General features: G+C 42.5%; 1 protein-coding gene across 1 annotated transcript in view; it reads right to left on the bottom strand.

Annotated features, from left to right (window-relative positions):
- Positions 1-12,837, bottom strand: part of NAV2 (neuron navigator 2) — a 367,075-nt gene that overhangs the window by 240,833 nt on the left and 113,405 nt on the right. Inside the window, 2 exon segments of the mRNA XM_039865579.1 lie at positions 2,009-2,061; positions 11,197-11,314. Of these exon segments, the coding sequence (XP_039721513.1) occupies positions 2,009-2,061; positions 11,197-11,314 (171 nt within the window).

Below are 12,837 nucleotides of genomic sequence, written 5' to 3'. Positions count from 1 at the left end.
TTAACTATATGCTCACATGCGCACACACAGGTGTCCTATCAACCAGAACAACACCCATGCTTGTCTATAAGAACTTCCCGTACACCCTTAGGCAAGTTCTGTCTTATGAATTATCTGTTTGTAATATAGAAGAAAGGACAATGGCTCTGTTGTCCTTATCATCATCTTTCTCATTTCCTACAGAGTGGAATGACTGTAGCGGAGGTACTTACATTTTCCTGGACTCACATCCCGTATGCTGAACTATTCTCTGCTCCATTTACCACCAGACCATGTCTGCTTCCCCGCCCCTAGGCTGGAACTAATTATCACAGACAATTATAGGATTTTATATTCCTGTGTTCTAAAAAAACCCAGTCCATGAAAAAGAAAACAAAACAGTACTTCCATAGCTGAAAGAGTTATGGAGAAACCACAAAATTGCACTGGTGCTACGGTAGTATTTATAAATAGCATATTTACATATAGAACTAAATTTGCACAGAAGAACCTGAGGTGACAACCTATTTTATAAGCTTGAAAGTGGACTTAAACAACAAACAATACCTGCAATGGAAGGTGCAGAAAATACAAATGTACCAAACAGAATAAAAGGTTTACTACCTTCAAATGTCAGTTCTGCATACACATATAATGGGCTGGGACAAACGCACTGATATCTATCCCAAGGAGAACTACTGCATCTCTTTCATGTGAAGATGTGACTGCATGTGTAAAATGCTTGCACTAAAATTAAGTCTTCTATCTTCCAAATTTTCTCAATTATTAATACACTAGACAGCTGCAGTAGCTCTAGTAAAAATAGCAGCCAAGCTTTTCCAAAAGTCAAAGCAGCCATGAGAGGTCTGCATGGGGACTTTCCTATGCAAGGAACGGTTGCTCTCTGGATCAAACAAAAAGAAACAGTCTCCAGTGGAACAATAAAAAAGAGAAACTTGTTTCAGAATGTATACCGAAAAATGACTCCCCACCACCACACACACTCACTCTTCTTATTTGTGCATGAAAAAAGGTGACTGAAAAGGCAATCTGTCCAACTCATTGGGGTAACAAGCAATTCAGAAAATTAAACAGTAACCCCAAGGAATGCCAATTGCTTTGATGTACTCTAGAATGAGACAATCAAATTGTGATATTCAAATGAAGTGGAATGAGGTTAAAAAACAAATTATGACTTTTTTTAGATTTCTGAAAGCAAATGAATGTCCAGGAAAAAAAAAAAGGCTGTCCTTTAGGTGTCACCTTCATATTTTAAACAGATATTAGCATCATCTTAACAGACTTTGATAATATACATTACTTGTGTAAATATTCATGTTTAAAAGTGTTTTGAAGGGAAAAGCTGAGCTCTCAGAGCATCGGAATTTAATGTTTCTGAACTCAACAGTGATCATGAATTCTAATTCAAGGTTATGTGCAGAATATTCAACAAGAACAGATTTTAAGATTTTTTTTTTAAAGCTTAAAATCAGAGCTTAAGCGCATCACAGAAGAAAGAATATCACTTACTAAGGTTACATTGAAAATGGTCTGGATATAATAATACATTTCAAATGTATTGCCATGGTTCTGATTTCACATCATTCTAACCTTTAAAAGCAATCTGACCACATGCTCCAATTTCTGAGTAATAAAATACCATCACCTCATCTGTGCCTCAGCTCCATACACAAACAGAAATTGTTGTGGGTCTTTGAGGAAGCAGAACAAGTCATAATAGTCCAAGTTCTAAACAAGTGTGTGTTTGCACCAGTTCTGTAGAATTTGTTTCTAAGAGCAAGGACCATATTTCCTTTTCGCTGTCTCACCATCTATATAAAAATCACACCATTTTTCAGTAAATGCCAACAAATGTCAGAAGAGCAGACCACAGCTACTTGGAAATGGCTGTTAGTTTATTAATATAATCCCTAGAGTAAAGCTGTTGGTGTGAATGTTTTCAAGATGGTCAATATCATTTAAAGTCAGGGATAACATAACATAAACACTCTACCCATGTACTGCTTACCATTTGCGATCTGTTCTTCGGACAGCCATTGATGTCTTCAATCTTTTCATTTGCTGCAAAAGGAAACACAAGTCAGAAAAACAAATCACCACCAGAGATACTTGAGTCGTGATATTCAGGACCCTTGAAGCCAACCAAGTCCTAAGGCCCAGACTGGGGTTTGTCCAATCAGCACTGGCATGTGAAATACAGAGACGCATCTTGCAGGCTTCAGGACTTACTCATCAAGCTGCCGTCCTCCAGGGACAGCTGGGGCAAGGTCGTCATCAGCTAAAGCAGAGACAACTGCATTGACAACAGTCTTGGAGTGATGGGGCATCGTGGAACTGTTGGAGACTGCAAAATAGGCTGAGCTGTGATTGTGCTTTAGGCTCTAAGACAAGGAAGTGCAACAACCTCCCCACAAAAGACGAGATGGTTCAGAGTGGATCAGTCCAGCTATAACTCAGCTCCAGGGGACAAAAGCTACCGATGATGACATCTCACCCCATCTTGAACCAGAAATACTGATATTGCTTTATACTAATAGGATTACTAATAATCGTATTCCCAAGTGGTGGCAATCAGAGAAAATCAGAGAATGAGACTTAAAAATGGCTCATCCAAGGCCGCACAGTAAGTTCAAATTAGATCTGGGAAACTCTTGAAGTCATAATAGTATAATAGCATCTACCTACTAAGAGAAGTGAAAGAAAGAGGATGCACTGAATTAGCTGGAAATCAAATAGCTGTAAGAGGGAAGAAAGGCCCAGCCTCCCATGGTGAAGTATGGAAGAACCCCTAAAAGATGCAGCTCCAAGATATCTCTAGTGCAGTTGAGTTTGCAACTGTAGCTGCACAAAAATGGTAGTACGTGTAGAGGTGAAGACACTGGCTTTGGAGAAACCCCAGTTTGAATCCCAGCTCTACAGCTTCTTTACTGTGTGATCTTAGCCATGTCACTCAACCTCTCTGGACCACAGTTTCCTCATCTATAAGATGAATTTAATACTACTTATTTCATAGACGCTATAAGAAACAGATTATATGATGCTTAGCCTAGCACCTAGCATGCAGTAAGTGTTCTATAAATGGTAGCTATCATTGACCTATTAATAAACATAAAATCTTATCTACGTAAAACAAATAAAATAAAAATTTCCTTTTTAATGTCTCCATCTGAGTTAAGGCCAGAAACTCAGCTAGGACTTCATAGTAAAGAACTAAGGATTTGCCTACTCTGTGAAGTCTTTATAAGCTTCCTCCCCAATCCCATGTCCTTTCACCCCATGGTCCTGTCCCAGAAGAATAAGGCACACTCGGGCCACTTTGTTCTCTCTGAACTCTGTATCTTCCTCTATGTTGTTCTTGAACATCTAGTGCATAACTCCTTTCTTCGGCTGCCCCAGCTATGCTGTGTGAGCCTGACAGACACGCAGATTTTGTTTTTCACATGTCTATCCTTAGGGCTCAATAACTGCTTGCAAAATTCAATTCCAAAAAATATATATCATTTCAGGTTTTAATAAATATGATGCCTAAAACTTCCATAAACAGAAAAGACATTAAAAACTGTCTGAAGAAGATAACAGAATTAACGTGTCCCAAGCCTCTAGGGTTTTAGAACACCTGAACCTAACTATAGCTCACCATTACATCAATGGGGCTTATTTTTTTCTCTAGAGTTTCTACCTTGAGGGGGAAGTGAAAAATAAGAAAGTAAGCTAGTGACAGGAAACTGTTTAAAAACTGAATTACCATAAGACTGTCTGGACAGTATAGATACGACCTAATCTACACCTTCTTTAGAATTTGCCAAAAGTAAGTTTGAAAAAAAAAAAGGTAAGGTGGGCTGATGACCAACCTAGGGAGACCTCAACCTTCAGAGATCCAATTGTGTTTTCTCAACCCTTAAGAACAATGAGATACGCATTTTAGGGAGTCTCTTCCACCAACTGCTTTCCTTTCTCCCAAAAAAGGTACCACAAGCCTTTAAAAAGCAAGTAAAAGATGTCCTATGAATGAATATCTGTCCTTCAGCTCACCAGAAAACACGATTAGCCAGAATATAACACTAGTATGTAAACTCCACAAGAAAAAGGACTTTTTTATCCTACAGCTGCTTAGGACAATGCCTGATACACAGTAGCCACTCAATAAATATCTGCTGAGTGGAACTAAGGAATGAGTATTCTGAACATTTCAAAGAATCAAAAGTATTTCTGCCTATTTTGTCCTTTCACTTGTGAATAGAGATGTACATACTGAAAATGAAGAAGGAAAAAAAAAGACCCTTGACAAATGGCACTCCTTCAGACACGGGAAATTATGGCAGGCCCGCGTTCTGACCTTGGATTTTGATATACAACACTGGAGAATAAATATGTGACTTTTGAGAGGTATCTTCCAACTGGATACTTGTGATGACCAAAGTCATAAGTCATTGGAGTCTGATCGATACCCGGTTCAGCATTAGGTCATTAGTGCTCATTAAAGTGAAGGATGGATAACTGTGATCCTAAGACATCATTTTAAAGATTCTTTATATAACATCTGGATAAGTGAAACCAAAGAGCTTGGTCTAATTACTCCTTTAATTCCTTTTCATGGAGTGTCACCTAAACCACAGCCAGGTGCTCCTTGAATTCAAATATCATGGTTCCTATAAGCCTAATGTTGTCATTTACAACATTCAAAATAAACCAATGGAGTGGAGCTTATTTATGACCCTGCTATAAAATACATGGGAAGAGAGAAAACAAATGACTAATCCCAAACTCAAAATAAATGCTTAATAAAAATCCAAAACAAGTCTTGGACCTCCTAGTTTCTAATTTCATGTAATTTAAATATTTCTCCTTTACTTAAATTCTCAAGAATGTCTACGGTTGTCACAAATACTTAGAGCAATAATAGCAGTTCTGATTCTGTTGAAAAGGAGAGCTTGGTCTTCAGAGTCGAATTTATTAACTCAGGGTAGGGGGTCTTTGGCTACAGCCCCAAAGCAAATAACCAGATGCAAAAGCATTTGTCCCCAAAGTCCTCAATGGTGATTACAGCTGGCATGCCTAAGTGTCAATGGTAATTTATCATTCCAGCGTGTTCAAGACATTCTTAGTCCATTAATGCAGTAACTTGTCTGCACACAGGTGACAAGTTAGTAATTAGAAAGCATCAGTGCACTTTTTAAATAAGAAGAGTGGCATCGAGCTCATTACTTTTCCAAAAACCTCCTCTGATAAGTTCAGAGCATTTCCCAGCCCTTGCATCTATACTTGGCATCTATGTACGTGCATAGGGCAGCTGGCAGCTCTGCATGCAGTGATAGTAGGCCTTCACGGGGAAGAATGTACAGTCTTGCATGTTTGAATTTCCTGGTTGTGCTCAGAGGCAGCCCGAATGGCGGTAGAAAATAAGCTTCTTTCATCTCTCTTCACCTCTAATGGGCAATCTCTTCCTCTCTTCCTCTGTCTTGACTTCCTTCTTTTGTCCAATCCTCTTTTGTTCATCCTGTTTCCTTCTTTCTTTCTTTCCTTTTTCTTCCCTTTCTCTCACTCCTTTTCTTTCCCTCACTCCACCCGCTTCTGGCATCCTCCCTGAGTGGCAGCAATGTAAGTGTTGTCCGTCTCTCTCTTGATTCATGCTATTTATCCTGGCCACATAAACCTTCCTAATAACTCACGGAGATGGCATTGTAATGTGCTGGCATGCGACTGCAGACTTCGGGCAACTCACAACCCAAAAAGATAATCACACTAATAAGAGGTCGAACACAGAGAGACTCAACCCTCAATCACTAAAGGGCATAAAAAGGCAGCAGCAAAAGGTCCATTTCTTCCAAACAGGCCGAAGGCAACAGTGGAAAAGTACAGACCCCAAATAAGAACACTACCTAGGAAGCCCATTCCCAGGAGTATCTGGAATAGATGAAGATGCAGGTAGGAGCAGTGTCTATAAAAAGCGTTTATGGTTTTTCTTCAAGTCACACATCTGTTCATGTCACTCCTCAAGCTGAAAATGAACTCTTCAACCACGGGCATTTGTTCTTAGGCCAAAGCCCAGAATTCACTCTCCTGTGTCTGGTGGCCTGCCTTATTTTGCCCTGTTGACCCTCCGGCTCTCTCTGCTCCAGCCTTTTTGCACACTACTTCCTCCACCAGGAATGCCCTTCCCAACCGCTTCACACAGCGAACTCCACCTAACTAACTCCAAGTTTGAGGTTTTGGCTTATAGATAAATTCCCCGATTTCCACCCTTCACCACCGCCCTTCTCCATCATGGGTTAGGTCTCAGTGCCACGTATCTTTTATCATCATAATACTCTTCCCAGGCCTAGAAATAAGTTGACCCTTAAAAGAGACAATCTCTCGGCTTGCAAAGTTGGATGCGCCTTCGTTTAGATGTGTTCTTTTTTAACTTTTTATTTTGAAATAACTTCGAACTTACAGAAAAACTACAGAAATAGTACAGAGAATTCCTACGTTTCTTCATCTACTCCCATTTTCTCCTTCCTCCCCCTTTCTCTGCATAGGGACACTTATTTTCCTGAATCATTTTAGTGTTGGCCACATAGATCAATCATATCCTTTGCCCCTTATACTTAATATGTACTTCCAAAGAATAAGGATATTGTCTAATGGTAGAATTAGAAAATTGAGGAAATTTAGCATTGATATAATTTCAATATTCTAATTCTGTCAAATGACACAAAAATCTCTTTTAGAGCATTTTATTCCCTGGTACAGAATCCAGTCGAGGATCACATAGTGCATTTAGTTGTCATGTCTCTTTAGTCTTGAACGATTTCTCAGCCTTTGTCTTTCATGGCACTGACATTTTTGAACAATACAGGCCAGTTTTTTTGTTTTTGTTTTTTTTTCCTAACAGAATGTTCCACAATTGGAGTTTGTCAATTAGTTTCAGGTTTTCCACCCCTGACTGGAATTCAACATAAATGATGTTGTGCTCTCTCGTGTTCTCAGGGTATCACATCAGGAATCACATGACATCCATCTGTCCCTCGCCAGTGATGTAATTTTGATCACTTGGTCATGATGTCTGGATTCCGCACTGTGTGGTTACTATGTCTCTCCTTGGAACTAATAAGTAATCAGTGGAGAGACCATGCAAATAGCTGGCTCCTCATCAAACTTTCTTCTCTTGATTTTAGTACCCATTGATGAGTCTTGCCTTAACTAATCTTTACCATCATGGCCGCGACTCCCTTTACATCTATCAGCCTGCATTCTCCCGTACAGTTGAGCCAGCTCTTCTCTACTGATGTATCTATTTATCTATCTATCCGTATAGACTTACAGATTCCTATTTTATTCTATGGCTATAATCCACTACCATCCTCAATTATTTTGATGCTCTCATTATTTCTGATTAAATTTTTCTTTGTAGCCCTAGAGGGCAGAACAAATACTTGTTGGGAGAAACTACCAAGAGGAACAGATTTGGACCTAAGGAAAGAAGAGCTTTTGAAGGATTCCAACTCTCCATCTTTAGATCTAGGTGCCTGAAGAGGTAGTAAGTTGCCCATCACAGTAAGTATTTAACAGTCTGTTGACTGCTTTTCAGAGAAACAATTCATGCATCAGGTTGGGGCATTTACAAGTTCTTTCCAAAACTTAGAGCTAAGAGTTGCAGGAGAATTCTAGAAAGGAGAAAGGTATGACATACAGTTTAGAAGAATGCTCAGAAGAATATTAAACACTGAGAAGCAGGAACCTCCAGGCCCCCTGTTGGAAACAATTCGACTCAGATGTGTAGAAGCAGGGGCTGTAGTGAATAAAATTATCGTCCCTAATCCTTGCTAAGTGTTGTAAGCTCTGAAAGGAGGATAACTCAGATCCAAGTCCAAAGACAGCAGCCAGGGGAAAGACAGAGGAGGGTCCCTTCGGCTGCTTGGGGGAGTTAGGAAAGGTATCAGAGAGAAACTGACTTTTCATGAATGGTTAGGAGGTCACCAGCCGAAGACCAACTGCAATCACCAGAATTTGGTCCAGCACAAAATGAACGAGTCACCAGGACTCCAGGGAAAATTTTAGCTAGATAGGTAGGCGGGCAGGTAGATAGAAAGATAGATAGATAGATACACATAATATGTATATATTAAGTACATATATACATACAAATATATATTTTTACATTTTATTTTCATGGGCACATGTGTAGGAGGACTTCAAAAGTAAAGAGTACAATTGTTCAATAGTTCGGCATCTGGATCAGAAAATGCTGCTCCTCCTCCTCCATCAAGAAATCTGTGTTCATGAGATATTCCAAGATTAAACGCTCTCAACAGGCTGACAATCTAGGTAAGAAGTCGCATAGGAGACTCCTACATCCAGCTGCCTTCTCAGCTACCCATCTCCCGGGTCTCTGCTCCCCACACCCAGAACAGAGCCTGTGAGGCCAGCACAGTCAGGAGCGGAGATCCATGTGCTGACATTGGCCTTACTTGGGAGTCCCGGGCCACAGCGAGCCTCTCCTACAGAGCAGAGGGAAAACAACTTGGAGGCCTGAGTGAGGTGCAGCCCAAGCCACTGCTACTAACTAACTTGAGCTTCTGGAGTCGTACTCTCATGGCTCCAGGCCCAGAGGGGTCCCTGTCTAGGGAGATTCATGTCATCTGAATAGATTCAGAGAAGCGTCCTCCTGAGCGACAATAAAAACCACGCTCGTTCACATTTCTGTAGCACTACATTTAGTAAATTTGATGACATACGTGCTGCCATTCACCTCTTCTGGGCCCATGACAGACATAATTAATCTATCATGTCACTCTGACACCAATACTAGGGCCTCGTCATCCTTCTACACATATCTTTCTACACAGTGTCTACCAAGTGCTATCCAGAAACACTTCACAGTTTCCAAACGTATTTCATATTTGATACCTGCCTTGCATTTCATAAGACTCCCACAAGAGTAGACAAAGCAGGCTCGGCTGTACCTATTTTAAAGATGGAAAAACAGAGGCAGTGGAGGTTAAGTGACTCTTTGGAGGTCCCACAGTCGGGAGGGATGGAGATGGGATGAGAGCAAGGCCTCTGGTACTATCCTTTCCCATTTTCTCTCTTGCTTCCTGTGCTGAAAGTGAAAAACTCTCCGTGAGACATTCTCCCCAAGACTCGGTTACAGCAGGCCCAGGTACATGATGACCCTGTTGAGACGGAGACCCAAATACGGCTCAGGGACGAGTGGCCTCTTTCAGGAGGATCTTGCCAAGAAGATGCTTCTCCTTCCAGGGTTACACGTCTTGCACATTGGCCTCTATTCCCAGCCAGGAGCAAAGGGCTGGCACAGAGTCCAGTCCATGCTCCACAACCGGTTACTGAACTGAAGTAAAGGGAGGGAGAGCCTTGTACTAGGTTCAGTGTCTCTGGACTGAGAGAGGGTATAAGGCAGCAAAGCAAAGAATAGAAGTTTTCAAAGCAGACTCGCCCAGGTTAGACTCCCCTTGCACACTAGTCATGTGATATTAGGCTAATCAGACTCACTGAGCCTCATTTTCTGCATCTGTAAAATGGGGAGAATACCAACTACTTCACAGGGATGCTGAAGAAATTAAACGAGAGAAATATTTAAAAGAGCTTGGTGGAAGTGATGATAAAGAGTGGGAGGAAAAGGATGGAAAAGCAGAATATGGCAGACAGACTTCAAGGTGACCCCCACTTAAGTTCAAGCTCTTGTACAATCTTCTCCTGTTGAGTGTTGCAGGACCTAGGACTCACTTCTAACTGACAGAATATGGCAAAGGTGATGGGATACCATTCCCATGATGTTTTGTTACATTATATAAGTTTTTTTCTCTTGGAAAAAAACTTTCTCTCTTGCTAACACTGAAGAAGTCAATCAAAGCAGCCATGCTGGGAGAAACACATGGCAAGAAGCTGAGAGGGGCTTCTAGGAGTTGAGAGTGGCCTCCAGCCAACAGTCAGTAAGAAATCAGAACTCACCTCCTATAACTGCAAGAAAACAAATTCTACCAACACTGAGTGAACTTGACCCCTGCCCAGTCAAACCTCCAGATGAGAACTCAACTCTGGCTGACACCTTGACTGCAGCCTTGCAGAGGCACCAGCTAAGTTGTGCCTGCACTCCTGATGCACAGAAACTGTGAGATAATATATATTGTTTAAGCTGCTAAGTTTGTGGCAATTTCTTATAAAGCAAAAGAAAACTAATTCGGGGGGAAAAAAAAAGAAAGGAGAATGGGAAGGAGGACCAATGAAACCTGGTCTTAAGAAATCAATCTCAAGACAGTAGGGAAGCTTTTTCTCCTTGAGTGACAGGGGCAGTCCATACATTTTGGCTAAGGCTAACCTGCCTGTCTGTGTTTTCAGGTACAGTCCCCACAGATGTGAGCAGAGCTACAACTATACAAGGCTACTTCTCACGCACTGACTTTTCCACAACACACGCCTGAGGCACTGAGGCTTCTGTCCCTTTCCTGCGCCTTCTTTCTTGGCATGTCCTGGCATGAGTCAGCTGCTGCTAGCGACAACAATTGGCCTAATGCTGTCTAATTGACCCCCTGCCTGCTCAGTCTGCTCTGAGCTCTCAAGCAGGACCACTGGGGCGCTTCCCTTAAGGGCTAAGGCAAAGCTGTGCCCAGCCTCTGCCCACGTGCCTTCCCTGGTGAACCCTCTGCTACTAGCACACGGCCAGAGCATTAAAAGTGCCACCGTTCCAGTTCCCTTCTCCTAGTGCTAAAACCAGAACCACCCCTCTCCAGAGTCTGATCCTTTGATTTCTCAGACCCGATTAGAGTTGGCAAGGCTAAACCAACTCCATGTTGCTTTTTTTCTTCTTTTTCTTTTTCTTTTTTGAATTATTTCCAGAGTAATCCATTTTTTAAAAAAGTACCAACAGAGAGGGGGCAGGAACGAGAGAATCACAAAAATAGTAGGAAGTAAGAAGAGGGGCAGAGAGCCCCTCCCCCCAACACCAGCATTCCCCTCCCGTCTTGGCCAGTCTTCCTTCTCAGAGGATTAAGATGAGATTGCTGTGTGGGTGATCTTATCAGGGAAAAACGAGCTGGTACCCCCCACTCCCTGAGCGCAAAACAGTCAAATTCTCAACACATGTGACAGAAATACCGCATTTTTCGTAAAGATGCCAGTGTTCCATTCCCCTTGCCCAACTTGAACACTTCTGGGTCTCCACTGTAACCCGACCCCCAATGTAAAATATGCTCTTACCCACAACCTGGATAATCTGGGCCAGGAGGACGCCGTCTGTCACATCTTGCTGGAGATCCTTGATGAGACGTTTATGGCCTGATTTGGCTAGATAATGATTGGCCCAGTCCGTGTAGATCTGCAAAAAAGCAAAGAGGCAACTTTAGGAAGCTCATCGGACCCCATCTCGGTCTGAGGCAGCTGCTTGGGCTGGCACAGCGGCCACCGTCCCACTGCCTGGGGCCAGCCAGTGCCATTAACATTCAGTGCATTGTACCGATGGGCATTCAGCAACCATAGCTGAGCTTTCCCCTATTGAGAGATCTGCCGTCAAGGCTCAGGGAAAAGCTAAAGAAAGCTTCAAAACATGAAGAGGCCTGAATGGGACAGGGGACACGGAACTAAACAGTCTGTGCCAGATGGCTTTGAGAGGCTGCGGCTCTAAATGCAAGAGAGGTCTCCCCCACCAACCCCCACAACCCCACCCCTCCTCATCTTTTTTCTTTATTGAGAAAACGTATGGGGAGGTTACCACCCAATAGGCATCTTTTAATGGGCCATTTCAGGGTAAGGAAGGCTATTGAGTTAACCAAGTTCTCAGGAGCCAGGGTCCCTTGTAAAGAAGCCAAGTACGAAAACATAAAGCCCCTCAATTACTCCTGTATGAGTGGAGTTATTGATGGCCTCACAATGATCTCAAATTTAATCAGTTTAATTTAAAAGCCAAGCATCGTTTTCACTGTCAGGATTCTGTGAACAAAACCTAGCAAATTCCAACATATTTAAACACAGCACTAGTGTACACTGCACCTGAAGGGCAGAGGCTGGGTCATCCGTGAGATCAGGAGAGCAGAGTCCCTTGGGGAACACATATAGACCTGCTCCTCCTCTTGGTTACAGAATCATCAGCACAAAGGAGTATTTTCTTCCAAACAAGCCAACAAGCATAAGGAAACACACATTGAAAACTTTCCCCCCTAACTGACCTAAGCCAAAACAAACAAAACTAAAATCCTCCTCACCAATTTTTTCCCTCCTCACCAATTTTGAGTGCTAAGTTCCATGCACAGGTTTGTGAGTTGGTGGAGGGATACGCAGACCCTGTTTATCAGCACTTTTTCTCCACAGACTGGCACAAAGAGACCCAATAAGACAACCATCTTACCTCAGCTGGGTCATATATTAGTACCAACACATCGCATACCAATCTATACGTGTCTCCACCAAGGTGATGACAGTGATCACCAGCCTGCCTGCTCCGAGACCTTGTGTGACTCACAGAGCAGTGGAAGCCCTGCCCTCACCCCAACTTCTGCCCTCTGTCCTGTTCTTTTGAACGCCATGCCCAGGGTAATGGGGCCTCGTCGCTCAAAGTTCCCAGAATAAGGACCATGGACCAGGGCCCGAACTCATAAAGCAGAGGCCTACTAGAGAAGCAGCACCTTTGACTACCCCACCTGGGACTGTGAGGGCATCATCCCCCAAAGGGGAAGAGCTGCACATTTTACTTGGTCAAGATCTGAGGACAGACAACCTCTGTCCATCTCACCCCGCACCCTCGAAGCTCAGTCTTCCACTGAAGAGATCCACAAGCACACTGCACACCACAATGTGGTTCTATTTCACACCTCGGACCATGGTGCCCCATCCTTAAATCCATGT

The sequence above is a fragment of the Pteropus medius genome, unplaced genomic scaffold (genome assembly GCF_902729225.1).
Source record: "Pteropus medius unplaced genomic scaffold, Ma_sr-lr_union100, whole genome shotgun sequence".
Lineage (NCBI taxonomy): Eukaryota > Metazoa > Chordata > Mammalia > Chiroptera > Pteropodidae > Pteropus > Pteropus medius.
This window is presented reverse-complemented; position numbering and strand designations above follow the sequence as displayed.